At 54.9% G+C, this 26,954-nt stretch overlaps 12 protein-coding genes across 12 annotated transcripts; 5 read left to right on the plus strand and 7 right to left on the minus strand.

Annotated features, from left to right (window-relative positions):
- Window positions 1–702: 702 nt before the first annotated feature.
- Window positions 703–2,856, minus strand: DICSQDRAFT_152103 (S-adenosyl-L-methionine-dependent methyltransferase). The gene is made up of 13 exons (XM_007361304.1): window positions 2,709–2,856; window positions 2,525–2,648; window positions 2,369–2,461; window positions 2,263–2,304; window positions 2,196–2,213; window positions 1,972–2,129; window positions 1,844–1,918; window positions 1,763–1,783; window positions 1,689–1,704; window positions 1,569–1,637; window positions 1,202–1,508; window positions 1,067–1,151; window positions 703–996 (listed from the first exon to the last, which is right to left on the minus strand). Exons 3-13 carry the CDS (start codon window positions 2,369–2,371, stop codon window positions 873–875), a joined length of 918 nt encoding a protein of 305 aa, XP_007361366.1. The 5' UTR covers window positions 2,372–2,461; window positions 2,525–2,648; window positions 2,709–2,856; the 3' UTR covers window positions 703–872.
- A 335-nt stretch (window positions 2,857–3,191) lies between these two features.
- DICSQDRAFT_177477 (ubiquitin-conjugating enzyme 9) lies at window positions 3,192–4,049 on the plus strand (the record flags this gene model as incomplete). The annotated part of the gene is made up of 8 exons (XM_007361305.1): window positions 3,192–3,262; window positions 3,314–3,397; window positions 3,460–3,508; window positions 3,566–3,589; window positions 3,639–3,748; window positions 3,798–3,877; window positions 3,937–3,957; window positions 4,007–4,049. Exons 1-8 carry the CDS (start codon window positions 3,197–3,199, stop codon window positions 4,047–4,049), a joined length of 477 nt encoding a protein of 158 aa, XP_007361367.1. The 5' UTR covers window positions 3,192–3,196.
- An 18-nt stretch (window positions 4,050–4,067) lies between these two features.
- DICSQDRAFT_132256 (NHP2/L7aE family protein) lies at window positions 4,068–4,950 on the minus strand. The gene is made up of 4 exons (XM_007361306.1): window positions 4,774–4,950; window positions 4,653–4,713; window positions 4,480–4,583; window positions 4,068–4,421 (listed from the first exon to the last, which is right to left on the minus strand). The coding sequence occupies exons 1-4, from the start codon at window positions 4,834–4,836 to the stop codon at window positions 4,263–4,265; spliced, it is 387 nt and encodes a 128-aa protein (XP_007361368.1). The 5' UTR covers window positions 4,837–4,950; the 3' UTR covers window positions 4,068–4,262.
- Window positions 4,951–5,382: 432 nt separating this feature from the next.
- DICSQDRAFT_143465 (uncharacterized protein) lies at window positions 5,383–6,537 on the plus strand (the record flags this gene model as incomplete). Its single annotated transcript, XM_007361573.1, has 7 exons — window positions 5,383–5,434; window positions 5,493–5,557; window positions 5,613–5,809; window positions 5,866–5,965; window positions 6,015–6,311; window positions 6,371–6,379; window positions 6,436–6,537. The coding sequence occupies 7 exons, from the start codon at window positions 5,383–5,385 to the stop codon at window positions 6,535–6,537; spliced, it is 822 nt and encodes a 273-aa protein (XP_007361635.1).
- A 318-nt stretch (window positions 6,538–6,855) lies between these two features.
- DICSQDRAFT_152107 (uncharacterized protein) lies at window positions 6,856–8,203 on the plus strand. Its single transcript, XM_007361307.1, has 5 exons — window positions 6,856–6,943; window positions 6,993–7,124; window positions 7,180–7,515; window positions 7,621–7,741; window positions 7,803–8,203. The coding sequence occupies exons 1-5, from the start codon at window positions 6,871–6,873 to the stop codon at window positions 8,032–8,034; spliced, it is 894 nt and encodes a 297-aa protein (XP_007361369.1). The 5' UTR covers window positions 6,856–6,870; the 3' UTR covers window positions 8,035–8,203.
- A 218-nt stretch (window positions 8,204–8,421) lies between these two features.
- On the plus strand, window positions 8,422–9,410 carry DICSQDRAFT_97927 (uncharacterized protein). The gene is made up of 3 exons (XM_007361308.1): window positions 8,422–9,136; window positions 9,201–9,219; window positions 9,277–9,410. The coding sequence occupies exons 1-3, from the start codon at window positions 8,442–8,444 to the stop codon at window positions 9,310–9,312; spliced, it is 750 nt and encodes a 249-aa protein (XP_007361370.1). The 5' UTR covers window positions 8,422–8,441; the 3' UTR covers window positions 9,313–9,410.
- Window positions 9,411–10,642: 1,232 nt separating this feature from the next.
- On the minus strand, window positions 10,643–13,337 carry DICSQDRAFT_132260 (uncharacterized protein). Its single transcript, XM_007361309.1, has 3 exons — window positions 11,473–13,337; window positions 10,828–11,424; window positions 10,643–10,736 (listed from the first exon to the last, which is right to left on the minus strand). Exon 1 carries the CDS (start codon window positions 13,303–13,305, stop codon window positions 12,130–12,132), a length of 1,176 nt encoding a protein of 391 aa, XP_007361371.1. The 5' UTR covers window positions 13,306–13,337; the 3' UTR covers window positions 10,643–10,736; window positions 10,828–11,424; window positions 11,473–12,129.
- Window positions 13,338–13,559: 222 nt separating this feature from the next.
- DICSQDRAFT_97929 (uncharacterized protein) lies at window positions 13,560–15,469 on the minus strand (the record flags this gene model as incomplete). Its single annotated transcript, XM_007361310.1, has 6 exons — window positions 15,204–15,469; window positions 15,042–15,146; window positions 14,860–14,990; window positions 14,651–14,809; window positions 13,956–14,600; window positions 13,560–13,902 (listed from the first exon to the last, which is right to left on the minus strand). The coding sequence occupies exons 1-6, from the start codon at window positions 15,447–15,449 to the stop codon at window positions 13,560–13,562; spliced, it is 1,629 nt and encodes a 542-aa protein (XP_007361372.1). The 5' UTR covers window positions 15,450–15,469.
- A 141-nt stretch (window positions 15,470–15,610) lies between these two features.
- On the minus strand, window positions 15,611–18,086 carry DICSQDRAFT_177483 (uncharacterized protein; the record flags this gene model as incomplete). The annotated part of the gene is made up of 4 exons (XM_007361311.1): window positions 15,611–16,680; window positions 16,744–17,736; window positions 17,792–17,949; window positions 18,029–18,086. The coding sequence occupies 4 exons, from the start codon at window positions 18,084–18,086 to the stop codon at window positions 15,712–15,714; spliced, it is 2,178 nt and encodes a 725-aa protein (XP_007361373.1). The 3' UTR covers window positions 15,611–15,711.
- A 446-nt stretch (window positions 18,087–18,532) lies between these two features.
- DICSQDRAFT_49780 (eukaryotic type KH-domain type I) lies at window positions 18,533–19,393 on the plus strand (the record flags this gene model as incomplete). The annotated part of the gene is made up of 5 exons (XM_007361312.1): window positions 18,533–18,763; window positions 18,818–18,901; window positions 18,962–19,061; window positions 19,120–19,198; window positions 19,252–19,393. 5 exons carry the CDS (start codon window positions 18,533–18,535, stop codon window positions 19,391–19,393), a joined length of 636 nt encoding a protein of 211 aa, XP_007361374.1.
- A 165-nt stretch (window positions 19,394–19,558) lies between these two features.
- Window positions 19,559–22,656, minus strand: DICSQDRAFT_152111 (uncharacterized protein). Its single transcript, XM_007361313.1, has 10 exons — window positions 22,342–22,656; window positions 22,083–22,277; window positions 21,827–21,903; window positions 21,686–21,777; window positions 21,510–21,634; window positions 21,364–21,452; window positions 21,189–21,310; window positions 20,299–21,134; window positions 20,033–20,229; window positions 19,559–19,973 (listed from the first exon to the last, which is right to left on the minus strand). The coding sequence occupies exons 1-10, from the start codon at window positions 22,600–22,602 to the stop codon at window positions 19,844–19,846; spliced, it is 2,124 nt and encodes a 707-aa protein (XP_007361375.1). The 5' UTR covers window positions 22,603–22,656; the 3' UTR covers window positions 19,559–19,843.
- Window positions 22,657–22,912: 256 nt separating this feature from the next.
- DICSQDRAFT_78257 (uncharacterized protein) lies at window positions 22,913–26,903 on the minus strand. Its single transcript, XM_007361314.1, has 12 exons — window positions 26,625–26,903; window positions 26,477–26,563; window positions 26,017–26,422; window positions 25,854–25,971; window positions 25,576–25,786; window positions 24,961–25,518; window positions 24,663–24,908; window positions 24,331–24,590; window positions 24,171–24,274; window positions 23,814–24,108; window positions 23,586–23,750; window positions 22,913–23,533 (listed from the first exon to the last, which is right to left on the minus strand). Exons 1-12 carry the CDS (start codon window positions 26,788–26,790, stop codon window positions 23,123–23,125), a joined length of 3,027 nt encoding a protein of 1,008 aa, XP_007361376.1. The 5' UTR covers window positions 26,791–26,903; the 3' UTR covers window positions 22,913–23,122.
- Window positions 26,904–26,954: the final 51 nt, after the last annotated feature.

A 26,954-nucleotide genomic window follows, 5' to 3' on the forward strand; every position in this document is an offset into this window, starting at 1 on the left:
GTCACTTGTAAACGCCTGTGCCGGGGCATCGGGCACTTTTCTTTGCTACGAGTCTTTTGTAATCCGCTGGGGCTTTTAGCGATGCAACAGTATCGAGCAAGGTACTTAAAGAAATGATCAGTCAAGGCCCGCAAGTAAGACACGCAACATTCGACCATGAAAGCCATAGGCGCCCTCGCATAAAGGTAAGAGGCTGGACTGAAAGACAACCCGCGTTCTACTCAGGCATTTAGCGCTTGATGGAAGTGAGGATGAAGTCAGTCCTGTAAGGTGATTGGGGCCTGAGGATAGGCTACTTGCAAGCCTCTGCTGGCGCTCGCAAGGGGTGTTCTAGGCTTGATCCGCCGACGCATGTACGCAGCGAGTCCTCAAACTGTCGAGCCTCGATGTCGGCGGACGTGCGAGAACAGATATTACTGGCACCTAGATCCATGCGGCACCTGTTCCAGAAGGCGGATATAAAGTCGAATGGTGATATCAGGAACGGCCATCCGGTACCCGATACGTTACAGCCGCAGCCAGCGGCACGAATAACTGAAATAGTCCAGAAGACATTCTACAGAGCACAGCAAGTTCTACGAGAGCTACTGGTCTACGCAGTATCTATGACAACAAAGCAAGATAGAACCAGCAATGGATAGCACGGGGGAACAATCCCAGAAAGAGAGCAACGAAGGACAGCACCATAGGTTGGCCAGGAACAGCCTGACAATACTGCCACAAACGGAGGCAGGGTTATGAGAAGTCCATGTGGGGCGCCGACCTTTGGCTCGACGCTCGCACGGCTAAGAAGACAGTAATAGATTCGCGCCATCCCGAATGTCAAGCTGTACGGCATTGACTTGGCGTCTCGTGTGGGGGCTCGGCGAACCTCACGGCGACTTCTTCACCGCCCAAGCAAACGCCCACCGGCTCTGCACGCGAACGCGCTGCTCTCGCAACTCTGCAGCTGCCTCACGTTGCATCATCTCTACACTCTCCGGCAAGTAGCCTTCACTGTAACAGTGTGACAATCAGTGGCTGGCGGCGTTTGAGCGGGCGTAAAGGAGTGTCGAGACCGCCATACCTCAGGAGGAGCGGCCCCATGCCCGAAATGAATCGCAAACAGTCCTCGCGGAGCATCTCTGCAAGCACTCGCTCTCGTTGGTCCGCTGCGCAACCAATGAGAATAGAAACGGCGAGTTGAAGAAAAGAGGATTACCGTATCGCCAAGGTCCGATCGGGATGAAGATTTTGTGCCACCCTACGTCGGTGAAAGAGTCGATGGTCCTGAGCCAGGTGGGACACATGAGGGGGCAATCGATGTTGCCACCCCTATTTTTCATGGCGTTGTATGTTGCAAAAAATATACGGGTGATCCACGAGAACCCGGGAGTTCCTTGCTCAGCATAGGCCAACGGTTGTTGGTACTGGTCGTAGAGCTGAAGATCCCCATCCCCGACTATGACTACACCTCCGGGGCGCAGCGCCTGGGCAAATTCTTCGAGGAGTTGAGGGTAATCCCGTATCTAGAGGAAGATGAGTTCAAGCAAGCAATCACACATAGGATGTGCAGATATACAACTAACGCCGGAAGATATAGACCGCGCATGTATAACATCAAATGACTCCCGATAGTGACTAAAACCGAGATTGGCCTGCAGGCGTGTAGTTAGCGGATGTTGTCTACAATCAATGGCTGTACTCACGTCATCTATCTCGAACCTAGACAAGCGCGCAGATTAATAAGAAGGTATGCGAATCGAGTACGGACCCAGCGTACCGACAATTCGGCGGGAGATCCCTGCGGAGTGACAATCGGTGATGTGCTTCAATGCTCAGAGAGAGAGAGATGATGACGCACCCATCAACTCTTGGGGGGGCTAGATCCACTCCTACAACCGTGCAGTGAGGAAACTGTTGAGCCATCTCGATAGCCCTTCAGATGGAAAGGTCAGAACGTGTCCGCTGGTCATGCATCCCTCGCCTTACCAGCTACCACTTCCAGTGCCCACGTCCAGAATCGCAGGCGTCTTCCCTGGACGTGGGGCTAGGGCCCGTCTGACTAGATTCGGTGCTGGATAAAGACCGCCGAGAGCTAGCGTGATTATCTGGTGCTGTAGATCGAGCCTTCGATGCTCTTCGTTGTCCTGAAAAGGTAGTGTTCGGCTCTCTACCGTGCATGTTCCAGATCACACGTCCGAAGAGACTCTTACAGCAGGTAAGAAATACGTCTACTTCGGAGTCAGTTGTCGATCGGAGCGGGACAATGCAGATGCGTACGTCATTCTGGTTATTCAAAGTACGACCGTATGCTTGCCTGAGCTGTGGGATGTAACGTCGTCCATGAGTATCACAACCGCGATACGTTGTAGGCCACAGGACCCACCATGAGCCGCCCGTCGACGGACGAGGAGAACGAGTACAACGACGGCGCCGGGCTTATGCTCCGTCTGTCGGAGCTCGAATCCGTGTGGTCATCCTGACTCGAAGGCATATGGTTGTCAGAAACGAAAGCAATAGAAGGTCAGCAGATGCGAAGTACCGAGATGCTAGCCAACGGCGACTCTGAGGAGGAGGCGTATATATGTGCCCGTGCTGCATTGGCTGACGCCCGCACGATTGGTCGTCCTGCGCTGTCAGACCCTGCTATTGGAGTAATGAATGAGCTGCTTAGATAATGTCATGGATCAACCGAGGACAGGGTCTGCTGGGAGAAGGGTGCTCACAACTCATGGGAGCCAGATTGAGTTCGGATGCATGCAGTCGGCTCCAGAGATCTTCGAAGACTCTGGCTCAGTTAAGGTAGAGATAAGGCCCGAGGACGAGAAAAAAGGTACGCCACCCGAGTCCGAGGAATTTCGCGCCTTCGCAAGTCGTGGCCTGTTACGGCGGTTCTGTAGGCACGAGTCAGAGGAAATTCTGGGGAAGGACGCGGCCGCTGGGCTTCCTTGGCCTATGACAAAATGCGCAGCCCCGTTTCATCTATGATAGAGCATGTCGCTATCAGCAAGGTCTAGTGGACTATCTGAGATGGTTCTCTGCGCCAACGACCTGCGCCCCGCCAATGTCGTCTCCGCTTTCGACTTTAGCATCCCATGCTGTGATCGTGGCTGATGTAATATTCGATCGACCCTTCATCCGCGGCAACTTCCGCCCAACGCGTCCGCGCCTCCGCCACCCATGAGAGCTTAACGCGTCTTGACTTCTAACCATCATGTCAGGCATCTGCAGAGCACGTCTTGCCGAGGAGCGTAAGCAGTGGCGCAAGGACCATCCATTTGTACGCGTCAATCTGCACGATTTGCGAGTAGACCCACTCAGATCCGTCCAGGGCTTCTACGCTAAACCCACCAAGGCTCCCGATGGCTCTATGAATCTACTGGAGTGGGAGGTCGGCATTCCTGGAAAGGCCGGGGTACGTATGGCTACAAACGTTACTGTGACCTTGGCGTGGGTTGCTCAACACATGGATCACAGACACCATGGGAAGGTGGTGTCTACAAGCTTGTGATGATATTCCCCGAAGGTACTCGTCACCTCGAGCTTGTCCGTGTGGACCCATGAGAGTTGAATACGTTTTTAGACTATCCTTCAAAACCTCCCAAATGTATGTCGGCATCTTGCGCCCCGTGGAGCCAGTTGTTCATTTTCCGTAGGCAAATTCACTCCACCCTTGTTCCACCCGAACGTGTACCCCTCGGGCACCGTATGTCTGTCTATTCTGGACGAAGAGAAGTCTTGGAAGCCGGCGATTACGATCAAACAGGTCCGAAGAACCTTATGCGAATGTATACATTTGGCTTACACGTTTGCAGGTGCTTCTCGGTATCCAGGAACTTTTGAACGATCCCAACGTGAACGATCCCGCGCAGAGCGATGCTTACACGATGTTCAAGTGCGTATCGACTTCTATCTCTCTCGCGTGTTTTCGCTCTAACATCTGCCGTGAGCTAGGAACGACAAGGCGGCATACGAGTACGTGAACCGTTCCCCCGTATCGCTCGGAAGCTTACATCGTCGGCAGACGTCGTGTCAAGCAACAAGCGCGAGACCATATTCCGAAGTAAACAGGTATCCCTCTGGCTGTCATCTCGCGTTGTATTATTGTTTTCGTGTTATTCTTACACTATATGATATCATGCTTTGCACGCGAAGTGTCCCTGGGACGTACGTTTCCTTTCTGCACGAAACCATGTGGTACATTACATGAGCGTTCGTGATGCTGACAGCAAAGGACTCGGAAGAACGATAAACCGGAAGGCGGGGAAAGGGCAGACCTGTCAGACCATGAGCCTCTCGACCTTGAGCTTGATGGTGTTGATCTGGCTAGAAAGTTCCTTGTTCTCGTTCGTGGTGACGCTGGCAGCAATGACGGGCCGGGTTACACCACAGGCACGGCCAAGTGCAGCCTTGGACTCGACGAAGATGTACGGCACGTTCTGTCACAAAGTTTCCTGTATGAGCGCTTATTGCAGGGTCTCCAGGACGGGGCCTTACCTTCTCCTCACAGAGCAGAGGGAGGTGGAGAAGAATCTCCAATGGCTCGGTGTCCGCGGTAAGAATGATGAGCTCAGCGATACCACGATTGAGAGTCTTGGTGGCTACACGACGGGGATAGAACGTCAGATGGACGTGTCCCTAGCACAGAACAAGAATCGAGCATGGCGCACCTTCGTTCGCTCCCTTCTTCAGCTGCTTGAACTGCGAGGCGCGCTCTACAAGGTCGAGGATCTAATGATAGATCGACCCTTGAGTTCGGACACAATCTGGACAAAATCTGGAGAAACACACTTCGTTGTTGAGCTCAGGGTCTGCGAGGGGCCATGCCTTCGCCTTCGAGTCCGTGTCGGCCATGGTGTCGAGTGTTTTGAGATAGCGACCTCACGTGTGGATGATCCTTGGTCGGTTTGTCGTCAGGCGATGTCTCTCGTGAGCAGCGCGGATGGCGGGAAACAACGTGCAGACGCAGCTGAAACAGAGGCTGCTCGACAAAACTTCCGCCACAGACGCGCTTGCCCCCCGCCCGATTAGGCAGCTCCGACATTCCGCCCCGATGTGCCGAGCTGCCGCCCTGTCTTCGAACTACGACTAACATTTACTGAACACGTCGTGCTCCACTTGTTTTTTGCGACCTTTATCCGAGCCGTCTTCGCTCTACTTCGCTGTGATATTCATGTCGTCGATGCCGATATCTTTGTCGACGCTGCAGCCCGAAACGCGCTTCATCCACGGTTCTACTCAGGCGGAACCTTGGTAAGGGGCTAAAAGCTTGCTCTGACACATCCACAGGCGGATTGGTTGTGCTTTTTGCGGAACTATATGAAGGGCACGATGCCTCCAGTCGATGGCATCAAGCACTGAGGCCTCCAGACTCTGTTCTGAACATCTTGTACTGTCTCAATGTTGCACTCACTTCTGGCCGCAAGTTTTGCTATTACAATTGCCACCTTGGGTACTCTGTCACTCCGCATGTTGTCTTGAGACTGCCTAATGGGCTTGTGAATTATCAGGATCTGCACAGGTGGCCACCTCCTACTGCGATGCTACCAGCGGCATCTGCTTCCAGGGATACACGGTTAGACCTTGTGTGACAGTTTCGTGAAGACTTGACATTATGTAGCAACACGCAGGATACCACCATGGACATGACCATTGGAGTCATACTTCCACCCCTGACCCCTCCATCGGACGAATACATCGTGCAAATGGTCGTTCCCGCAAGCTATGGCTGGTCCGGTGTCAGCATGGGCGGACAAATGTCCAACAGTTTGCTTTTCCCCTTCTGGCCTAATGGCCAAGAAATCGTCCTGGGAGCGCGCTGGACGGAGTGTGTTATTCATCTTGAGTGAGATTGCCGGACACTGATGTATTTCCCTCCCTCAGCGACTATGTCTTACCCTTGGCATACGAGGGCCCTCAGATCACCCTTCTTCCTGCTTCAACAGTAAACAGCACCCACGTTAACGCTATTTTCCGTTGCCAGGTCGGTCGCTCAGCCTATTTCATAGCAGCTGTCTCATTCGTCCTATCAGAACTGCACTGTGTGGGAGGGAGGATCTCTCGGCTCCGGCGACCTCAATGGCACTGCCGTCTTAGCCTATGTTGCTTCCACCACTACTGGCGTGGACGACCCATCGGATGTGAACTCCAGCTTCTCCGAGCACAACTACTTCAATTTCTTCGGCTTGGACCTTAGCGCGGCGCACTCCTCTTCGTACTCTCAGTACATCAGTGGTGGGGTGGGAACGACGACTGCGCCTTCCGGCCCCTCCTCGACTCCGGCTACGCCGTCTAGCACCAGTAGCGCACCCGCTGCTACTCAGTCTGAGGTTGGTCCTTTGTTTCTTCCTCTAGTCGACCGCGACTGATTTGAGTTCGCCTATGTCAGTACGGACAGGTATCCGTTTCCAGTAAATCAGTGACGTAGGCTTTGCTAACCATACTCCATTATAGTGTGGCGGGAATGGCTGGACTGGTCCCACCGTCTGCGCGACGGGGCTGACATGCGTCGTGGTCTCACCTCCTTACTACAGTCAGTGCCAGGCGGCGAAGTAGGAAACCGCTACTCTGAGAGCCCACTGCAAGTACTGTCGATTAAATACGAATAGTGTGGCTAGTGTATATGAATATGACCCTTGCATATCGTCTCCCACCCGGTTGGGATGGTACTTAGAGGATGATGAGGGCTTTATGGCCCGATTATGCGATCACGTGCGTAAGATCGTGATCGGAACGGTGGAGCGCGGTCTCGGCGCGTCGCCAGCCTCCCCGTCATCCACAGTGCACTCTGCGACGAACATATATAGCATACAAAGAAACGATCAGACTTGCCAAAGATTTCTATTCCACAATATTCCCACATTCCTGCCTCCTCAGACTCTAGCCAACATGGCAGAGCACGGCCCTCCGATGGTGATCGACGTTCACACGCCCGTCTCATCCTTTGCTATAATTTACTCAGGTGTGTGTTCATGGCAGAGGAGCGGTTTTGTTCCTGAACTCCTCTCTAGATGCCGAAGACAGCTTGCAAACGATCTTTACGAAGCTCACGCAGAAGGCATTCACGGAACTCCATGGCAAACCTGTCCGCGCAGGTTACGTCAAGTACGAATGGAACAATTCGTTTTACAACCTGGATGATGGTGCGACTGAATTAAAACGGCCGCCGCATTGGTGTAGTTGCTGACTGCGAGACAGACACCGACTTCTCGGTGTTCGCGTGGAGACTGAAGTCATCTTCACTAGGACACGATAGCTCCCTCGTCATGTTCTTGCGCGATCCAGAGGCACCGCTGCCCCCGTCGACTGAATACAGAAACGCGTCATTCTACATGTTCCGTCCCAGGCCTATATCTTCCCCTCCGCTCGGACATGACGGAGTATCTGTACGGAGTGGGAAGTCGCGCAGGTCTGGCACGAAGGAGCACAAGCCCGAGGATGACGGCGTGCCGAACTTCAAGAAAGAGTTCGAGCAGTTCCACAGCGAGAACGGCGTCCGAACTATTGTCGGAAGCATTGGCCCTGTGAACAACGGTGAGTGCCGACCATATGCCGTCGCACTGCCCGTCTTCCTGCTGCGGCTACTGACGAGCTCTGTGCCTGGCTGTTCCGTGGTCGTTTTCTGGGCTTCTCGCGCAGTCCGGATGCTGCTCAAGAGTGGCTATCGCTACGTGTACATTTCTCGCAAGTTCGCGATCAAGCATGAGTTCATTCCACGCGACGCCGCGCCGGGACACTATGGATACAGCGGGCTTGTCAAGTACGTGTCCATCAGCGGTTGGCTATTGAGCTCATGCTGACTCCAACCTGATATCTGGCAGCCTTGGGAAATGGCCCATCACCGTTGGCCGAACGCGGTCCACTCACAGCGTGTACCTTTCCGAGGAGACGCATTTCGACGTGATACTAGGGCGCTCGTTCGTGGAACACAGGCAGATTAAATTTGATCCTGTCGACCCCACGGATGTCGTGTGCCAAGACACAGGCGAGAAGATTGACTGTGAAATAGTCATCCTCAGGGACGGGAGGGGTCAGATCGTACTGGTTTCCTGAACGTCATCCTTTCGTGGCGACGTCCCAGAGCACCCTCGAGTTCAAGTTCTCTGCTGTCGGAGTCGGTCTGTGATTATATCTGTATTTGACAAGAGGACGGTTGGATGATGGATCCCAGTACTGCATGTATTTACTGCCTTATCTATTCGTATTGCTGTTGCTACCCCAGTCTTAGACTAAGATCGTCCGCATGTCCGCGTGAGAGGAGGACTTCGCCTAGAATGGATCTTGAGCCGGAAATGCTGGCGTAACCCGGGCTACTAGTAGCCGGGTCAGTGACGGACCGCATCTTGAAGTTGAGCGCCGGAAAGATGATAAGCGCACATCCCACGTGGGCTGCCTGGGCAAGGCGGCAGGCCTCCAACAACACGGAACACCACCACAACGCTCTCTGCTCGTCGGTCACGATGTCCGTCCTGGCTCATCTGCTGCGCCCAGCAGCAGGTGCCCGCAGGGCGTACTCTGTATTCTCCAAGCCTGGGGGCGGTGGATACTTCAATTCGTCCAGGTCTCCCAAAGTTGCACCTCCATCCAGCAAGGCCAAGGTCGACTCATCGTCCTCTACTAATGCTGATACGACCTCGCCCTCGACGAAGGAGGACACCCCGTCGATGACCGCCGGATCTTCACCCAGCGGAGAGACAATGCACGCACCATCCTCATACACCTACACGACCAGCTCTTCGTTCTCCCCCGTGCACCCCCGTATCAGCTCTCAGGACCTCAAACTGCACGAATTCTTTTCGCTCCACCGACCATTGCTGACGATCTCGCAACCTCCGTCATCGCTCTTCGAGTCCTATTCTTCGGTCTTCCCGATGCACCCCACCAATCCGCCGCCCGAGACGGCCAATTTTAGTAGTATGGAAGGGGAGAGCATGGAGGCCTCCCCAGAAGCCGATGCTGACGCCGCACGGCAACTCGCACGAGCGATGGTCGTGAATCGGATTGGAGCTTCCATTGCCTGGGAAGAGGCTCTCAAGCGGCTAGGCCTCGATGTGACATCTGGACGGGCGGAGGAGGTCAGTCTGGCAGAGGCGGAGTTTGAGATGTACATGGATAGCACCAAGAGGAAGCGGCGAAAGAAGATGAAGAAGCATAAGTAAGTGGGCAAAACCGCTATGGTCCGTCTTTGGATGATTGTCCACTGATCATCTTCCACGTAGGCTCAAGAAGCGGAGACGCGTATGTTTCTAGTGACCTGTGGAGCGGTAGTCGATTGCTAACCTAGTCTTCTTTCAGCTGAACCGCTCTCAGCGAGTGAAGATTGGCCGTTGACCGTAGAGAACGCAGCATGTCTCATGTCCCTGTTGGACTCTCCCGAGCATCTCGAGCTGTACTTCTGCATAGAGCCTATAATCTACTGCTGATTCTTCTCACCAGATGTCGTCGCTCATTATGCGATTGAGTGGGGATTGTGGTCGTTCTCGTAAAGCCCTGCGTCGAGTCATCACCCGCCAATTCCCCAGCGGTCAGAAGCCTGTCAAGTCGGTAAGTGCCGCCATGGCCTCAACTCAAATCTTGTTCTATTGTGGCACGTATTTGGCCAGTAGGTCTCCTGCAACAATTTTATGTCAGACTCTTAGCCATGCTGTACATCGCCAGAGGGCGAATATACCCATTTGAACGCAGAACCATCGGTCTTTCTGGTGGCGGATAACAGTCCTAGGACCGTGATCCTCTTCACCACAAATGTCTCGATGTCATTGTCCACCTGCCGAAGCGGTCGTGAAACACCGCGGGCGTTGCGTTCTGAAAGTTTCCTATCTGGGATACCTCTGTCCTAGAGCCGATTTCATCTCACCATCGGACGGACAGCGGTTTGTCATATCGCATGGTGCATCCCACTCGCGGCTCTTTTCCAGAGTTTATCCACTTTCAGACATAGCAAACGATGCCATGAACGCCACGCCGCTGAGCTCATTGTCCACCATTTTGGTGGCTCGATTGTGGGCATGTAATCGTGCTACGGTACTTTGGCAGACGTCACAGCCACACGTCGAGTACAGCCCTATAAGACAGACGGCGTGCCTTCTTCGTCGTCGAGCTCATCATGACTTTTTGTTCACCGGGGTAGGGGACTTCCATTCCGCAAACAAGGTTCGTCCCACAATGCTGGTGTCTTGACGGTGCTGATCATATAAGCTTCTCCATCAAGTGTTCGTCATGTCCGGCGGTCTCTTTACGGCAAAACACTGGCCTCGGATGGACGATGCGGCCAACCGAGGACCTGTTGCCGCACACGAGTTACGTGGCCGACAGCAGTATAGGGCTGCGCACACTGCAGCGACGTCGGATACGTTCCAGCAAATGTCTATCATCAAGGACCAGTTCAAAGTCTGACTTGGATCTGCTCTGACTTTCCTTTTAAGGTTCCGCAGGATGAGCTGGGGTGCCGCGGGAGCCGAAGCAAAGCTGGAGCCAATGCCAGTCTGGCCGTGTCCCTCCCTTGGAAGCTTCCTGCGGGGTGCATGCGCGCACAAATCTTGGGCTGTTCACGCTAGATGCACCTGATGAATTCAATCGTCGGCTGTCGGCGCCACAAATGCTATGACATGACCTTCCCCCCGCATGACTCGGTGCCGTTTGCGGAGGCCCCATCTCACCCGTTTTGGGAACCGCAAGAGAGGGCGAGGGCGAATGACAGAAAGGCAAGGGCAGATGCCCGAGCTCCCCCGGTCCCTTCCGCCCGTTTGCCATAGGTATGTGGTTGCGCTTCCCCGGTCCGCAGTATAAAGTCCCCCTACCCGTCCCTCTTCTGCTCCCCTCCCTCACTTGGCCCTCTCCCTCCAGGAAATACCACTTTCGCAGTAAATCGGATGTCCTCGTACCATACGACGACGTCGCGACCGATCCCTACGGGCAGAAGAAGGTCGCCCTCCCCAGGTAGTAGCGCACACTCCGGGTCCTCGCAAGGCGACTCGGACTTCAGTCAAGGACATCGTTGGCGACATCACACTCCAGCGAGAAGCTCTAGCGGACACAGTTCAGACCTCATCTTCTCTATGGATCCTGAGCGCCGATCCAATTCAGGGTCGCCCTGCCTCGGTGTAGCAGGGCCGCCGTTCCTGTATGACGTGCCCCCTTCCTGGAATGGGCGCCCCCCCGACACGGGCACGATGTCTGTCTGTCCAAGATGCCGGCGGCAGTTTTACGATGACTACAATTCCCCGCAAAGTCGTGGCGTTGCATGCCAGTCCAGGAACGCCTTATGTCCTTCCTGTCGGGAGCTCGAGTCTCGGCAGGATGAGTGGCGCCGACGCAATGAAGAGTTCTATGCATCGACCCCCGAGCGGCCTGTCAGGACGTCGATTCAGCGTCCTAGCATGTACGAGTCTCAACATCAAGTGCCTACTCCTACGAGCGGTATACGGCCCACTGGCACACGGAGTACGCTCTATTTTCCCCTCCAGGTTGCGAGCTGCTCATATCGCGTAGATTCCTCGGCGGCACACGCGACCAATACAACTCATTTCATCGGACGTCCGTTCCCATCCTATGTGGCAGCCCCGCCACCTTATTCAGCACCCCCTCCATATACCCGAAGCGTCTCTCATCTGCAACAGCCCACACCGCCTTGGACTGACGTGTCAGCGCATGGGCCAACTACTTTCGTGGCTGGATCCTATCGCCCCAGATACCAGCTCCCTCAGCTGATCACTCAACTCGAGCACCGTGTCGCACCTCCTCCCTCCATCTCTCCTGGTACTGCTGATCCTTTTCCAATGTCTCCCACGAGTCCGCCATCCCGCGAGCGGCGCCAGTCTTGAAGGGCATTCTGGCTTTGCCCGGTCGTTGTTCTTCCCATCGGTCCGATGTCCCGAGACGACCTCATCGCATGTCTGTCCTCTTGTGGTATGCACTTCCTATGCTCTACCTGTAACCATATAGCATGCTCCACCAAACTATTTGATATGACTAGTTTGTATACCTGGATGCCGAGTAGTTAGAGTACAGTATAGAAGAGACATGATAGCCGCACACGTCGCCCGGATAGATCACATAGTCGTATATGGCCTCATATCCCGGACCCATACCCCGTACTCATACCCATCATGTATAGCTTAACGACCGTACTTATAGACTCCGTCGCAGTCATGTTTCCCGCGCGACCTCTATCGTGCACCCCTTGTCACGTAAAGGCTTTGCAACGCGATCGAATTCTTCTTCGTTGATAACGGCGTTCCAATCCCCATACAGCACAACAGTCTTGAGGGCCGGGAAAGCCGGCTGACTCCAGGCCAGGAAATGGCGCTCGAGATGGGCCCAGTACTCGCCGCTACCCACACGGTAAAACGAGTTCGGGTGCCCGTGCATTCCGACGATCCGGAGCGACTCCTGTGGACGGTTGATAGGTGCGACGTGGGTGAAGTGAACGTAGAAGTTGAGCTTCTCGAGCCCCGTGCAGCCCGCGAAGATGTAGTCCAGGAAGTCCAACACGTAGAACTTCAGGCTCAACCCGAGCTCGATCGTGCGCACTTGCCCACCGTACGCGGCCCATAGCGGCCAGAACAGCTCCGGGCCAGGGACGTGATCGAAGAGGACGTTCTCGAGGGAGGGGAGTTGCCATCGGCAGAGCTTGAGGACGAAGAATGCGTTCACGCGCCGGAAACGCAATGTGGTAAGGTGTGGGAGGTGGACGGGAGGGGTGTTCAGGTAGTTCGGCCAGATCTCGCCGCCAATGGAGAGATATGTGAGATTAGGAGCAACACCAAGGACGTGTGCCAAAGAGTTGATACCGCCGCTGCGCGCAGCTTCGTTCGAATGCCACCAGTCCAATCGTTTCAAAGAGGGAAGCGAGGGACAATCTGTTGCAAAGTCGTAGGCGACTGGGGAGGGCGTGTCTGCGATCCGCACGAGGACTTCGAGGGATGTGCACAGCTTGATTACGCTGAGTGCATTGAGGGCGAGTGGGGAGGAGGTTACCGTGCTTGAGTACGGGAGTTGCGCTCGCTTGACGAGGTTTGCGCAGGGCGGGATTATGAACCCGTCTCCCCAATCTTCGCCATAGCGGAGCATGCGGTAGAGCGAGGGGTACGTACGAGGAATGAAGATATCCTCGTATAGAAGAGGTGTCGCCCATCTTCTCCACCGCTTGCATACGAAGACAAGGGCGCGTTTGGTGTAACGGCTCTCGGCCGTTCCGATGTTCACGTTGATAGCCTCGAATGGACTATAGTCGGTTGCGTACAACGCATGCGTCCATGTATCTAATGTCGCCCAGCGGAATATTTGGAGCCATAGCTCTATAGGAAGAGTAGGTGAAGGCATCAACAGGTGCTCTCGTCGACACAACGAGATCGCCGGAAGGGTACAACGTCCGAAACAAACGGAAAACAAGTAGCCGTTATATCCGGTCACCCCGGTGAACCCGGTCCGACGCCACATTCCGAGATCGACCTCGGCCAGGAGTCTTCGCTGGTCTACTGCTACTGCGCATGTATCGGGGCCCGACAATAGTCGTAAGGCACATTCGTGATTTTCGTACGATAGCAGAGGCTACGGAGGTACGGAGCGCACGCTTTCTACAAGGCGACGGAATCATGTTGCCAAACGTGTACTCCTCCTCTCCTCCGGCTGTCCTCTTCCCAGAGAGACCCCACATGCCAAACTTCCTTGTAACCTAACTGAATCAGAAGGTCCCTGACGCCATTCTCTTCCAGGAGTGCCCCGAAGAACACGAGACTTTGTGGCCACTCGTGCCGCCAAGGATACGTGGCATCCGCTGCCACGCCTGGTCTCGAGCGAGGCAGTGGCGATGGGGGGAAGTTCGGATTGACATGGTGTGGGAAGTGTGTTTCCAGATACTTGACAGGATCCTCATAAAACACGTCCGTCTGATCTTTGTACCCAACCGCATCCTGACCCCTGTCATGCGCTAGTGAGGTACGTCATCTGTTCGCGAACCAGAACGGACTTACTGCAGTGGCGGCTCGCAGCCAAGTGCCCAGAGCGACCCGTCTCCGTCTCGGGCGAGATCCGACCGATGAAGGTAGGCTTGCCAGGGTGTCGAATGACAAGGCATGAGGAAACCAATGGATAAGGATTGCTCGACGGGACGGCTGCGGAGGTAATGCATGACGTCTATCTGCGGGTGTCCGTGGAATAGCATCACGTAGGCTAGCAGCGGTAGAGACAACAAGAGAACGAGGTGAGAAGGCCGGAAGGAGAAACCACGCGTTTGGCGCGCCTTACTGCCACCGGAGTCGTCAACCAGCGCTTTCGCGGCGAGGATGTGCATGAGAGGGAGCAAAGGATGGATGAAACGCCACTCTTTGTGTCCTGCCAGCGAGTACACGGAGAGTGTCCATACTACTAGGCCCAGGACGGCGCGTAAGGGGGGCGTGCTTGTGGGACCCATAGCAGAATACGCGCCCTTCCCTACCCAGTATATAGAAGTGAAGCACAGCAGAGGCAGCGCCTGGGTGAGGTAGTAGTGCCAAGGGCTCGTGCCGTAGAAGAGCGACACGGGAGAGGCGTTTGTAAGGAGGAAGTTGAGTGGAGTGAAGGTGAGTTTCCCATAGTACTTGGTGTCCAGTATGACTGCTGCCGACAGGACAGCACCGCTGGGAGTCATTGTGAGATGAGACACAGCATCGTATAAGGCAACGCTTACCCTGTCAGGATAGCATTGGTCAACACAAATAGTATGTCATGAGTCTGCTTCCGGAGTCTCCAGAGGAGCCAAGTGAACATATATATCCAGATGATTGCATTGGTGGGTCGTATCGCGCATGCTACCGCAGCGTACAGTAACGCAGTACGTAGCTCGTTCCTACAGGTTGTCAATCATGCCTGCGGGTGTCTGTGCAAGGAAGTCCTCACCTCCATGAGGAATGATGTGAGTTCCACGGAAAGTGGCTCAGCGCAATCGTAGTCAAAGAAGTCTCTGCGGAGTTTGATATGGAGCGGGAAAGCGACAGCCCATGGAAGAACGACAGCAAGGAGAGGTAAAACTACCTCAAAGATGTCAGCGCTTGTCTCAAACAAGTGCGCTATAAACTCACAGCTGCATCGGTGTATCTCTCACCAACGACCTTTCTGGTGAGACGAATCAGCCATATGTCAGTGCCTGCGGCTACTAGACCGTGCAGTAACTTGGGCCCCCATACCTGTGGCAAACCATTAGTATACCACGGCATACGGTGACAGTCCTAGCACCTGCCTACCAGAGCATTGGTATGATCAAGTCTCAGAGTTTTCAGCGCCCAGTAGACTGGCACATTCCATCCAGGGTAAACGATGCTCCGGATGGGGCTTTCCGCGCACCACTCCCAAGTGAGTTGCCCGTACCCAAACACCGCATGGTGAGCTACCTCCAGAGACTGGAAGAACTCGTCCGGTTGGAAGAAGGTCCTTGTCCCAAGTGCTATTACTATCCGAACTGCGAGGGCTAGGAGCGGCCGGTTGACCATGTGGGAGAACGAGATTGCAAGCCTAGACCTTCACGACAGCGCACAGATGGTGCTACTATGAGCGTCTGCCGAACTTACTCTAAGAGCTTGTCACCGTCACAGCAAATGTCACGATGTCTTGTGCGCGGGGCGAAAGCTTCACGGTAGGTGCATAAGGGATAAAAGACCTGAGCCCGATATACATATACGCCTTGAGATCACATAAATACTAGCGATACATCGGCGGAATAGATCTGAGATATACAGGGTGACTTTCATTACTTCAACCACGTTCGGCGCGGAACCTAGACATTTTTCTCTCCTTCGCGGGAGTCGTCCCTGAAGAGTGTGGTCCGGTAGGCATGGATTCGCGCACTTGAGTAGCAACGACTGGTCTACGCTCGAGCACCGAAGCGCTAACTGGGGCCGTGATCGTCGGTGTAGAAGGTGAGGACACGCTGGGTGAAGATGATGGGCCGGTACTACTTGGGGTTCCAACTAACGTCGACGAGGGACTGTTGAAGGAAGGAGACTCAATGATCATGGAGTGAAAGGCGGCGCCATGGCTTGGACTGGGGAAAGATGGAGATGCAACCACACCGGGAGCGGGGAAGGACGGCGAATCCAAGACTATTCCGGGCATCTGCACGGGACGCTTCTCGTGTGCCCTTTGCGAGGGCCCTACGAACCGTGAGGTCTTGGTAGGGATAGGTATGGGCGTGCCGCCGACTGAGAGCGGTTTCGGAGAAGATCTCTCCGCGTTAGTGAGCGGAGTCGCGAGGTTCGACCCTGGCGGGGAGGGCGTCCCTCGAGTGAACGAAGGAACGGACAAAGACATTTTGAGTTGCGAGACTCTCGACGTCTTGACCGGAGTAGTAGCAGATGCATCAGCGGAGGAGGGACTGGACGACGTAGTAGGGATCGCTGCTTCCGGTACAGGATCGGTTGCAGAGATGTTTGAGGGCAAATTAGGTCCGACGTTCACGACGTCACCTTTCTTCAACATCTCCAGCATCTCCTTAGCTTCCGGCTCTATCTCCTCGTCGCTCTCGCCTTCCTCGCCACCTACAAGGTTCCCGTTTTCCAGCTTGCCTAATCGTACGGCCGCTTTCAGCTCAGATGATCGGGAAGCTGGGACCACAGAGCCACCGAGAGACTGGGAAGGTAAAGACGAGAAAGCAGTGGATGACTTGAAACGCGACACGGATGGTTTCGGTGGCACACTGGCAAGCGTTGCCTCAAGCGGGACATCCTAGATGGTCGAGTCAGTGTTGCCACATTAATCACGCAGGACGTTCAGCGTGGGGCGACTTACTGGTTGATCCCACTCATGTTCTCCTTCGGGATGTTCATGGTTGCGCATAGCAGCCAGAGCATCAGCACCAACGGTAGCCCGCTTCTCGTAGTATGCGAGGGCGATCTCACGCTGATGTTGCGCGAAATCGTAGCCGTCGACGTCCCACTCCACCGGCTCGTTGTCTTGAAGAACGCCGTAATCGCTATCATCCGACTCGTCGTGAGACGGCGACACTGGTTCCTCCGTATCAGAATGATCCAAGGTCTCCACCTCCTCCCCTTCGTCAGAATCCGCGGTGACAGCAGAGTCGGGTTCAGACTCGTCATCGGAATCCGCCTGCCTTGGTGGAGGGGGAGATTTCGGACCAGGCTTGAGTCCAGGCATGCGTTCCACAACATTCATCCTCATAGGACCCTTGTTCATCTGATCCTTATTGACAGGGGAACTCTTGTTCGGGGTCTGAAGGGTGGCAGGCGTGACGTCTCCCCAGTCGAACGGAGGAGGCATAGGAACGCTATTTGCAGGCTGATATTCATGGTCCGGAGGAAGGTCGGCGAACGAAACACTCTTCCTCGGCTTGAGCCTCTGGCGTTCCTCTCTAGCCTGTTTTTCGGCCTCCTCTTCCGCGCGTCTCTCCTGGTCCTCGCGCTCACGGGCCACAACGAGATTCTTGAGCAGTGCCTTCCCCATCTTCTTCTGCATCTCTCTGGCCTTCTTCAGTGCCTCCATCTCTGCTTTCGCCGCCTGTTTGCGCTTCTCGAGATCGACCTTAAAGCGCTCTCGCTCTGCTTCCTCGTACTTTTCTGTTTGAATGCGTTCCTCTTCCTCCAGCAGATCGAGAATGCGGTCACGTTCCGCGCGTCTTCTTGCCTTCTCCTGAGGGGAAAGAGCCCACAGAGGAATCACGTCAGGATCCTGGGAAGCCGGGATGGCTGCTATAGCGGTTGATCTTTCGTTCGCAGGTACGGGCTCGACGATGTCAATGATGGGGAGGCCTTCTTCATTGACCAGCTGCGAGATAGACCGAGGTTCGACGCGGTTCAGACGTGAAATCGTGGGGACATACCTCACCCTTCTCGTTCCGCTGCGTCGAGTCGGGGATCGCATCCTCACCCAGAAGCTCACCGAGCCTGTCCGATATCCTTCGGACCTGGCTCGGGTTCAGCGTTCCCTCCCCGCCTGTCTCTGCGCCAGGCGTAAGCGAGTTTAGGAGCGCCTGGAGGGCTTTCAGGGCGCATAGCGAGCCGTCAGATGTGTCAGTTATGGGTGAGCGCTCGGAGAGTGATGTGCCGGAATACTGTACCTTCGGCGCGGCTCTCGCTCAGGTTTTTCGCAGATCCAGCTGCGGATGAGCTTGCCATTTGAAATGCGTTAGGCTAATGACTGAGAACCGTCTCGTGTCGTTTTGGGGTGCGGGGTGAGGTTGTAAAGCGGAGACGGCACAGGACAAGAGCCGCAAGGCTTAAGCTCGCCCCAAACTCGAGGTCCTTCGGCATTTGCCGCCTCTATGCAGAATTTGCTCTAGGCGCTCGTATGTCCTTCTCGTTTCATCCGCACTTCATCCTCTCAAGATCTTATCCGGATTAGCTGCGTTCTGGGCACCATGGTTGTACTCAATACTCAAGCCAGCACTTCTGAGGTTAAGCACAAGAAGAATCGTCGCAAGATGACGAAGAAGCCCGCGCGGACCGCTCCAGCTGAGGGCGGGGAGGATCAGGAGATGGACGAGGTTTCGCCTGCCAATGGAGAGGAGCCTGCTGAGGAGACTCAACATGAGAGCAACTGGATTGACCAAGACGACGAAGTCATGATTGACACAGACCCTTCTGCCCTTCCACAAGCCGACGCCCCCGCCTTCCCTCCTCTTCCGGCATCTGCCCAGCGTTCCGCCCTCAAGTCGGAGATCCGCAGGATACCCATACCACCACACCGCATGACGCCGCTGAAAAAGGACTGGGTGAACATATTCTCACCGTTGACGGAGATGCTACAACTGCAAGTGCGGATGAACGTGCAGCGGAAATGTGTGGAGATTCGAGTAAGTGTACTGGTTCTGCAACCTCGAGGCTGATCTAACAGAAGGTGTTTGAAGACGTCGAAGCATACAAAAGACATTGGCGCAATTCAAAAGGGTGCTGACTTCGTGAAGGCGTATGCGTTAGGTTTCGACGTTAACGTAAGCCCGGCGACCTGCCAAAATGTGCCCGGGGGACTGTGCTGACAGGACCTCCTGTAGGACGCTATCGCCCTGTTGCGTTTGGATGACTTATACCTTGATTCCTTTGAGATCAAGGATGTTAAGACTCTCCACGGTGATCACTTATCTCGTGCTATCGGTAAGTATTCCTACTTGGCGAATTGGCGAGATTGACTTATCGTTCACTCCAACGAAAGGTCGCATCGCTGGTCAGGATGGGAAGACCAAATTCACCATCGAGAACGCTAGCCGCACTCGCATTGTTCTTGCCGATACGTACGTGACTTCTCTTCCTTGCGTTGAGACCTTCGCTGATGGGTCTGGAGTAGCAAAATTCATATCCTGGGCTCGTTCCAGAACATCAAAATTGCCCGAGACGCCATCGTCTCTCTCATCTTGGGTTCGCCTCCCGGGAAGGTATATGCCGGCCTCCGGACGGTCAGTGCACGGATGCGCCAGAGGGCGCTCTGATTGTGTCGGTAGATACGGTGGACGACTGGTGTACGCTCTTATTAGAGGTGTAACATATACACGGTATCTTTCATGACTATTTGACTCCCACACTGAATTCCTGGCATTCGTAATTAACCCCTTGGTGGAGCTCTTGTACGTAACCATCGGAAGTACAGCATAACAGATAGGATTAACAGGTGAGGACATGAGTAAATTACGGCGAGGTATCTTGATCTCGATGATGCCTTGGTAGTCTACGAAGATGCTATCAGAATGGAGTTCAAGTCGACGTGCGGGGAGAGAACGGCTTCAGTCGGATTGTAGACTACGGATGATTGACAGATCTGCGGAGCCTTTAGGATAAGAATTGAGAGCTAGCATTCAGCAAGCATACAGATCGAATTAGTGTGTTAGATACGGGATTACGAGGATAAAGTATGCTCTACTGATGGCGATATCAGGGTAATCTCAATGCTGAATTGGAGTAGTTAGGGCAGCCTCTGGGTACGGCATGGCCTGCGCAGGAACGCCTAGCGATGTTTCGGCATCCGGGTGAAGGTCCCAATCCTCTTCTTCCCCCGGATATTGGATGTCGTGTCTGTCGCGATGCACATGAGTGATGGAGACTTAATGAAGACTGGCAGATGCTCAACATACTCCGAGATGCAATGCTCTAGTACATCGCGCAGGGGCATGGCATCGCCCCGACAGCGGACGCAGCCCCAGATCTTGTAGACATCGCTGAAATATGCCTTCATGTAGTCTCGCTCACGATCCTGGGCATAATCTCTGTCGCGGTCATTGAGAAGCGTGATCTTCACGTCCTTGCCTCTGTGGTCAGACAGGTGGGCAACCTATGAGCCAGCGCATATAGTTAGCACGGCCGTGGACTTGAACTCATATGGAAATTGCGGACGACGCACTGCAACCCTCCACGGCATGACATAGACGCGACCGTCCCGGCTGCACTCCCCGCACGCAAATCTGGGCGAGTAAATATCGATGTCGAAGGCCTCCGTCTTCTTGGGGTCGCGCCCGTACGCACGCACGACCTTCTCCGCGGCAGCTCTCGCCTCCTCGTCGTAGGAGACTTTGTCTCCAGTGTAGTTCCACGGGAATTCCTTTAGAACGATGTTGTACGCATTCGCCCGGTCGTCGGCGTCCGTCTTTCGGTCCACCTTGATCGCAGGTCCCGTCTTGAGGCATCGGTGGGCTTGCACGCGGGGATAGTCGAGTAGGCAAGCGCAGTGTCCGCACCTGAACCAGGTTGTGGCAAGGGAAAGAGCGATCAGGATTTGCTCTTGCTCTTTGTACTTCTCGTCCTTTGCAGCCTCGGTAGTCTCCGCCGACGAGCCTTCGTTGTTCACAAACTCCTCTTTGACACGTTTGATCACCCTCTCCGCCTCCACAGGACGCGCTGCAACAGGGATCATTTCGTACAAACGTCGCCGCATGTCTAGCTGCCATTGTCGAACAAATTTATCCAGCGCCGGGTTGAGCGTTTCGGGTGGCAAGGCGGCCTTCCCAAAGAACACTCCACGCTCACGGTTCATGATGATGTCCTTGAACGGCGTGTACCACGAAAAGTCTGCAACCGAGGGCAGATTCTCCCAGAGAGGGTACTGCGAGAGGTAGTCCGACACAGCGTCCCGGATGAGTTCCAGGCGATTGATGTACTCCTCTGCGTGCTTGCGCATGAGGCGATCGGCGCGAGCTGATTCCGCAAAGGCAACCATGGATTCTTTGATGTTGTTCCAGACTGAACAAAGGGGTTAGCTGACAGGTGCAAGGAGTAACATCACGCATGACGTACTGCGATCGGTGAGTTCCTTTGGCTGTTTTACGGATGGATGGTCCAAGAAGTGATCAAACATCTCGGGCGTCATGGCCTGAAGGTCCAAGGCATAGCCTAAGGCACACAGCCGCGCGAATATCCTGGTGAGCAGATATTATATGAGTGTTCCAGCGCACATCTCGCATTGACTCACTGGTGCTGGCGTCGTAAGCGCAGCTGAAGCTTATCTATATAGCGGTCGTGTTTCGCTTCATCCTGCCAATCTTCCAGCATCTCAGCACTCTGGACAAGGTTGGTTTCTTCAATACAAGGCGTATGGTCATAGTGGCTGCAACGCACCTTTTCCTGGTCAATGACGAGCTGTATGCGCTGCTCCTCGAGCGCCTTAAGCTTCTCTTCATCTCCTTCGCATTCTGCGATGCGTTCGAGAAGCTCGTCGAACTTGAACTTCGGGAACAATAGCCCTGGGGATAACATGAGACAATTGGTAACATTGATGACACCTGGATACAAACTATTGTTGATTTGTTCCGCTGGGAGCATCGCTCCGGGTTTGAGCCAACTAGGTGGTCCGATAGTCCGGAAGATGTCAACGAGCTCGATGAAACTAAGGATCATCAGTGATTGAGCGACTCAGAGCAAAGATATATGCGCACTTGTCTTTGAGACACGACTTGCAACATCGCAGTCGGCATGCCCACATCACAGTCATAACACGCGCTTTCACGCAAAACTAAAGGCAGAAGAATGAGCAATGATCCACCGAGTGGACGGCCCTCTCCGTTGTGCAGAATGACACACGCCGCCGACATCGTTCCCAAATGACAAAGCAGTGGGCCTTCTCGTCTAGCGACTGACAGCATTGCTCGCCGAGACAGACTGCACCACGGAGCTGAGACATAGAGGACGTACATGGCAGTGCGGGTCAAATAGAAGGTTGGTGTAGGAGGGCTCTGTTAAGTCAGGTGGACACTCAGGAAGGCCGGGAACGGATGCAAGCGACTCCCTCCATATCGTAATTGAAGAACGACTCAAGAGCAGCCTCCGGAATGCCTTGGTGGTCCGCGCCAGGCGCAGCAAGTCATACGGATGCAAGTGAGAGAACACCTGGAATATAGAAAGTGTAGGCATTGAAGACGCTGTAGCACGTTGTAATGACGACTAGACGCACCTCGTAGAGAATGTCTAGCGGCATGTCCGGTAGTTTGCTGAGAGACTTCCTCCTTCCTCTCGATGTAGTGTCCTGCCGTGCGACTTGATTTGAGACTTTCGAAGCATTCTTGCGACGCCGTTTGGGCGGCGGTTCGGGGATGCGGTCAACGTTCGAGTCTTCTTCAGTGACGTCAGCGTCGTCCTGCACAGTCAAAGTACTCTTCTTCTCCAGAAGACGGGAAGAGCGACGGAGCGGTCCGGCCGCGGAGCCTGGTGACATGGTTTGAGTTCAATGTGTAGCACAGCGGCGAACTGATGAGGTGTTGAGGGTCAGGGCAATTGTTGCCAGGGTGTGGTACGGGAGAAAGGATGGCGTTGGCTCTAAAAGCGGTGGTCGCGGGGACAAAGCCGCAGCGTCTGATGTACCGGGACGCCCGACGCGATCACATGTAATGCGTTCCGCCACCTCCACCTCAGGGTGGGAGCTCAAAGGGTACCAACATTCCACAAACTCATAGATAAAGGACAAGCAAAAGAACTGATTGCCACACCAAGGAGCGATCTGCGGGTGTAACAGAACGTTCATGATTGTTTCGAATTCGAGTCCCATCCTTTACGTTTGCCGGCTAAGTGCCCCTGCGAACCTATGTACAGACCCTGCTGATACAAACGAGAAGCGCCTTGATCCAACGGCAAGAATAGAGCAGTACTTATACATCGATAAATAGCCATAACTTAGCAGTCTAAGTGATAAGCAGAAGGCTCGGCTCCTCAAGCTAGCTCTTGCCTCCCGATGATCCTCACCTCTTGGACGGCGACCCTTTGGATTTCGAAGGAGAGGCACTCGCATGTCTTGATGCAGGAGTGCTCGTGATGACGACCTCGACTTGGCTATTAATCCTCGCCATCCTCCGCGGGGTCGGCGAGTCCGGCTCGTCCACTTTGGCCCGGGTCCTTCGCTTCTTGGACGGCCCAGCCACCGCCTCCTCCTCCGCCTCGTCTTCCGTATGCCTGTCCAGCTGCGAGTAGTCGACCTCCTCTTCTTCCGACTCAACGAGCCAGTCGTCGCGCTTGCGCTTCTGTCCGGCCTTTTTCTCTGCCTGCACTTTCTTCGGTGTCTTGCCCTTCTTGCCCTTGGGCTCGTCGCCTTGCTCATAGATGTGGCATACCTCTACAGGCGTGCCTGCCTGCAGCAGAACGTCGATCCACACCTGCACCATGGTTATAAGTTCAAGTTCTGGCAAGATGGAGGATCGACCATACCTTCTGGTTCTCCTGCAGCGTATCGCCTGGCCCTTTCACTTCGACAAACTTAGCATATCCCTCGACCTCATTCCAGATGATCAGGTCAGGAACACCCCCCGTCCGAGCCGCGTAGTCCTCGCACATCAGTCGGCATATTGCAACCAAAACGTTGGTATGCAGACACTGCATGTACAGAGCGCATTAGCCCATCGCCATCAAGACCATGACTCAGAGATTTCCACACACCCGCACGATCCCGAGCAGATCCTCCTTCTGAAATAAATCCCACCGCACACCGACGCACATGACGTCCTTGTTCGCATCGTACGTCTTCTCGAGTATCTCGGGCGCTTTCCCGAGCTGGAGTTCCTTGAGACGTGCTTCAACAAGCTCCTGTCGTGAGTAGTAGAACGTGTCTTCGGCGAGGTCCAGGGGGGCCGCTTGGTACCGCGTTTCGAACGCGCCGGGGATGGGGGCGAAAATGATCTCCCAGAAGAGCAGCCCAAAGAGCGTTGTCACAATTCGGCCTTCGCAGTGGAACCTATCACGAACGAGGCCAGATTGGCATGGCACAATCGCGCAGATACATCGAAACATGCGTACCCTTTGCACCCATGGCTTTCGTAGTGCTGCAGCGCAAGGATCTCCACCTCAACCTCTTCGTCGTCCCGGCCTTTCCAGATTGTTTTGCCGCCCTTCTCCGGTTTCTGTGTTGAAGAGGTTATATTTCTGCATGTTTGTAGTTCATGAAGAGCGCACCAACCTCTTCCCTAGGCTTCCTAGGACTAGGTTGCCGACGATTGCTCCAAGATAGGCCCAGGTTCTGCTCGGGGTTCTCGGAGCCTCTGACCCGGCCTACTGAGTCGAGCCTCAGGCTACTCGCACGGTGACGGATGCGTACACCCTCAACATGGACGTCGATCGCAGCCTGTAGACGAGCTTCGCACTCGTGGCACTCTTCAAGCGGAACCTTGAGCTTCTTCTCGAGACGCGTCAACCGCCTCTCGAGCATCGGCCGGTACACTAATTTGCGCCCATTTTGATTCAGCAACCGCTCGATCTCTACCGAGGGAAAAGATGGGAGCGTCAGCTCACCTACGTGCGTGTCCTCGTCCTTCAGCCCAGCGATGACGACCTCCAGCGCCTCCTCGAGACAGCCTTCTTCGTCCTTCAAGTGCGTCATGAGCACAAGCGCACGTCGCTCGTACCACCGACCACGCCTTGCGCGCCGCCAGCGTTTCTGCGCTAGAAGCGTCTCGAGGACCTTGAGCTCCTCCTCGTACTCCCTCAAGATACCAAGGGCAGCAGCACCCTTGCATACGACGCGCGTGAGGATATGACCTACGTGCGACCGTCAGTTCATCCTGCTACCAGCGGTCAGAGAGAGACGTACCACAGTCAAAGCGCTCCAACCCCTTCCTGCGCGGATTCCTCTCGCCCTTCGTCTGCACGAGGTCGACCCACTTCGGGTACACGCGCTCAAGGATCTCCTTCACCTTGCGCGCATTGCGGACTCGCTCCGTCTCTTCCTCCCCAGCGTCCGGCTCACTCTTGACTACCACAGGCGACTCCGGGATCGCCCCGCCTGCCCGCCGTCCAGGCGTAATAGGCGTCCTAAACCGGTTTCCACCCAGAGGCACTGGCGTCCGACTCGACGTCGACCGATCCTGCCCCCCGTTCGCCGGCGTTGCGCGGCCAAAACCGGTACCCTCGAGCAGCGCGTCGACCTCGGCTTCTATCGCGAGCGCCTCCTCGTATGCGAGGAGGTCCTCGCGCGCGGGCCAAATGTCGCGCGTGCGCATAAACTCGTACGCCGCGTACTCGCGCTTCTTCGCGCGCGCGAGGAGGGCGGGGGTGAGGAGTTCGCCCGTGTACTGGGTGCTCCGGAAGTACACGAGGTTGGCGCGGCGGAAGAGCGCGACGACGTCGGAGTTGAGACGGATGCATTTCTCTGGTCATGGGAACGTCTTGAGCAACAGCGGCATAGTTGCGAGGCGATGTTACGTACTGAGCTTGTTCGTGACGATATAGCGTACTCGCTCCAGCTGGGTTTGCCGATTGTATGGGAGCGTGGACTGTTGTAGGGACTTCTGCGTCTGCTTTATGGCGAACGGCAGTTTTGTCTGCAGCATCGACTCCTTGCCCTTCTTCGACCTTGTAAACTGGAGAGTGCTTTGGGTGGCTGACCCGCGCAGGATGGCGTCAATGAGTGTGTCACGCTGGAGGCAACCGTAGACGACGTGAGTCAGGTCAGTACGTAAAGACTCGGACTGGGCTGTGCCTCACCTTCTTGGCGCCTTTGGGCTTGAGCTTGAGCTGCTGAGTCAGAGTTTCAAGCTCGGGGGTGGTGAGGCAATCGAGCAGCTCGAAGATATCTGCCTGCTCCTCGTCGTCCGCGAATACACTGTAGTCTGCGGTCCTGATGGAGTCCTGGGACGAGGGCGTGGACGATGTTGGTGAGTCGATTGCAGGGCTCAAGCGCGATGGCCCAGCTTGTGGGGGCTCGTCGTCTTCATCCATAGTTAAATCAATGATCTCGGGACCAGACTGCCTAGGCCCCGATGCTTCTGTCGGGAGCAAAACCTCAGTGGGCTCTAGTTTGGGCTTCACGTCCTCTTCCTCGACCTTGACCTTGAAGGGCGGGGTTAGATCGGGGATGTTGGGGTTAAGGTCCTCTAGCTTGGGCTTCACGTCCTCAGGCTCCCTCTGTTCGCCCTTCTTGCCTCGACAGAGGAGTTCAATGGCTGCTAGGATTCCATTCTGGCCGAGTTCCTGCTCGTATTTGAGGGAACTGAGCCTGTGCCACTTGTCCGTCTTGCGCAGACAGAGGCGACAGAACAGATACTTCGCGTCGTCTGAAGACGACCCTGTCAGTCCGCGGTCTCCAGAGAGCTTGGTGTCAAACGTACAGGAAAGCCTATGCCATGCCATGAAACAGTCAAGCTCATCTCGCTGAAACAGGTGAGCCTCGCTCGTGAGGACTTCCATCAACATGTCTTGGCGCGAAACACGTCCGAGTCAATTGTGCAGCGGGCGAAGATGCGCTACAGGACACACCTTCGAATATAGTCACGTACATAGACTGTCCCTTGTGCGCGTGAGCGTCGATTTCCGCGTGCCCATCATCTCGAGCTTCTGTGCCACTGGGGGCGTGGTCGGAGTCGTCCCCAGACCAGAAAACAAGTTTCGCAGCGAGGGATGAAGAGGGGGAGCCTAGAACCATAGCGTGTTCGTGGAGCCGTTACGTCGGACTCAGTGGGTCCGGCCAGCAAAGATCACAGAAAAAACAGAACAGAGAGCTGAAGCAAAGCAATAGATTGGAAAGGAGCAAGCAACTATGATTGATACCTGCCACGCGCAGTGACACTAGTCGAGGTGAGGACAAGA

This window comes from Dichomitus squalens (assembly GCF_000275845.1).
Source record: "Dichomitus squalens LYAD-421 SS1 unplaced genomic scaffold DICSQscaffold_2, whole genome shotgun sequence".
Lineage (NCBI taxonomy): Eukaryota > Fungi > Basidiomycota > Agaricomycetes > Polyporales > Polyporaceae > Dichomitus > Dichomitus squalens.

What these genes read in the sequence shown, in the direction of transcription:
- DICSQDRAFT_152103 (XM_007361304.1), bottom strand. An exon ending in GCCCCCCCAAGAGTTGATGG is followed by an intron (nt 1,784 to 1,843) that starts GTGCGTCATCAT and finishes GTCACTCCGCAG; the next exon opens with GGATCTCCCGCCGAATTGTC. An exon ending in CGCGGTCTATATCTTCCGGC is followed by an intron (nt 1,509 to 1,568) that starts GTTAGTTGTATA and finishes ATCTTCCTCTAG; the next exon opens with ATACGGGATTACCCTCAACT.
- DICSQDRAFT_132256 (XM_007361306.1), bottom strand. Translation starts at nt 4,836, where the DNA reads ATGGCCGACACGGACTCGAAGGCGAAGGCATGGCCCCTCGCAGACCCT. An exon ending in GAAGAAGGGAGCGAACGAAG is followed by an intron (nt 4,584 to 4,652) that starts GTGCGCCATGCT and finishes CCCGTCGTGTAG; the next exon opens with CCACCAAGACTCTCAATCGT. An exon ending in CTCTGCTCTGTGAGGAGAAG is followed by an intron (nt 4,422 to 4,479) that starts GTAAGGCCCCGT and finishes ACTTTGTGACAG; the next exon opens with AACGTGCCGTACATCTTCGT.
- DICSQDRAFT_152107 (XM_007361307.1), top strand. Translation starts at nt 6,871, where the DNA reads ATGGCAGAGCACGGCCCTCCGATGGTGATCGACGTTCACACGCCCGTC. An exon ending in CTTTGCTATAATTTACTCAG is followed by an intron (nt 6,944 to 6,992) that starts GTGTGTGTTCAT and finishes ACTCCTCTCTAG; the next exon opens with ATGCCGAAGACAGCTTGCAA. An exon ending in GGATACAGCGGGCTTGTCAA is followed by an intron (nt 7,742 to 7,802) that starts GTACGTGTCCAT and finishes GATATCTGGCAG; the next exon opens with CCTTGGGAAATGGCCCATCA.
- DICSQDRAFT_97927 (XM_007361308.1), top strand. Translation starts at nt 8,442, where the DNA reads ATGTCCGTCCTGGCTCATCTGCTGCGCCCAGCAGCAGGTGCCCGCAGG.
- DICSQDRAFT_132260 (XM_007361309.1), bottom strand. Translation starts at nt 13,305, where the DNA reads ATGCCTTCACCTACTCTTCCTATAGAGCTATGGCTCCAAATATTCCGC.
- DICSQDRAFT_152111 (XM_007361313.1), bottom strand. Translation starts at nt 22,602, where the DNA reads ATGTCACCAGGCTCCGCGGCCGGACCGCTCCGTCGCTCTTCCCGTCTT. An exon ending in CGCTAGACATTCTCTACGAG is followed by an intron (nt 22,278 to 22,341) that starts GTGCGTCTAGTC and finishes TCTATATTCCAG; the next exon opens with GTGTTCTCTCACTTGCATCC. An exon ending in CGCTTACGACGCCAGCACCA is followed by an intron (nt 21,311 to 21,363) that starts GTGAGTCAATGC and finishes TCTGCTCACCAG; the next exon opens with GATATTCGCGCGGCTGTGTG.
- DICSQDRAFT_78257 (XM_007361314.1), bottom strand. Translation starts at nt 26,790, where the DNA reads ATGGTTCTAGGCTCCCCCTCTTCATCCCTCGCTGCGAAACTTGTTTTC. An exon ending in TATCGTCACGAACAAGCTCA is followed by an intron (nt 25,519 to 25,575) that starts GTACGTAACATC and finishes TCCCATGACCAG; the next exon opens with AGAAATGCATCCGTCTCAAC. An exon ending in GTTGGAGCGCTTTGACTGTG is followed by an intron (nt 24,909 to 24,960) that starts GTACGTCTCTCT and finishes GGTCGCACGTAG; the next exon opens with GTCATATCCTCACGCGCGTC.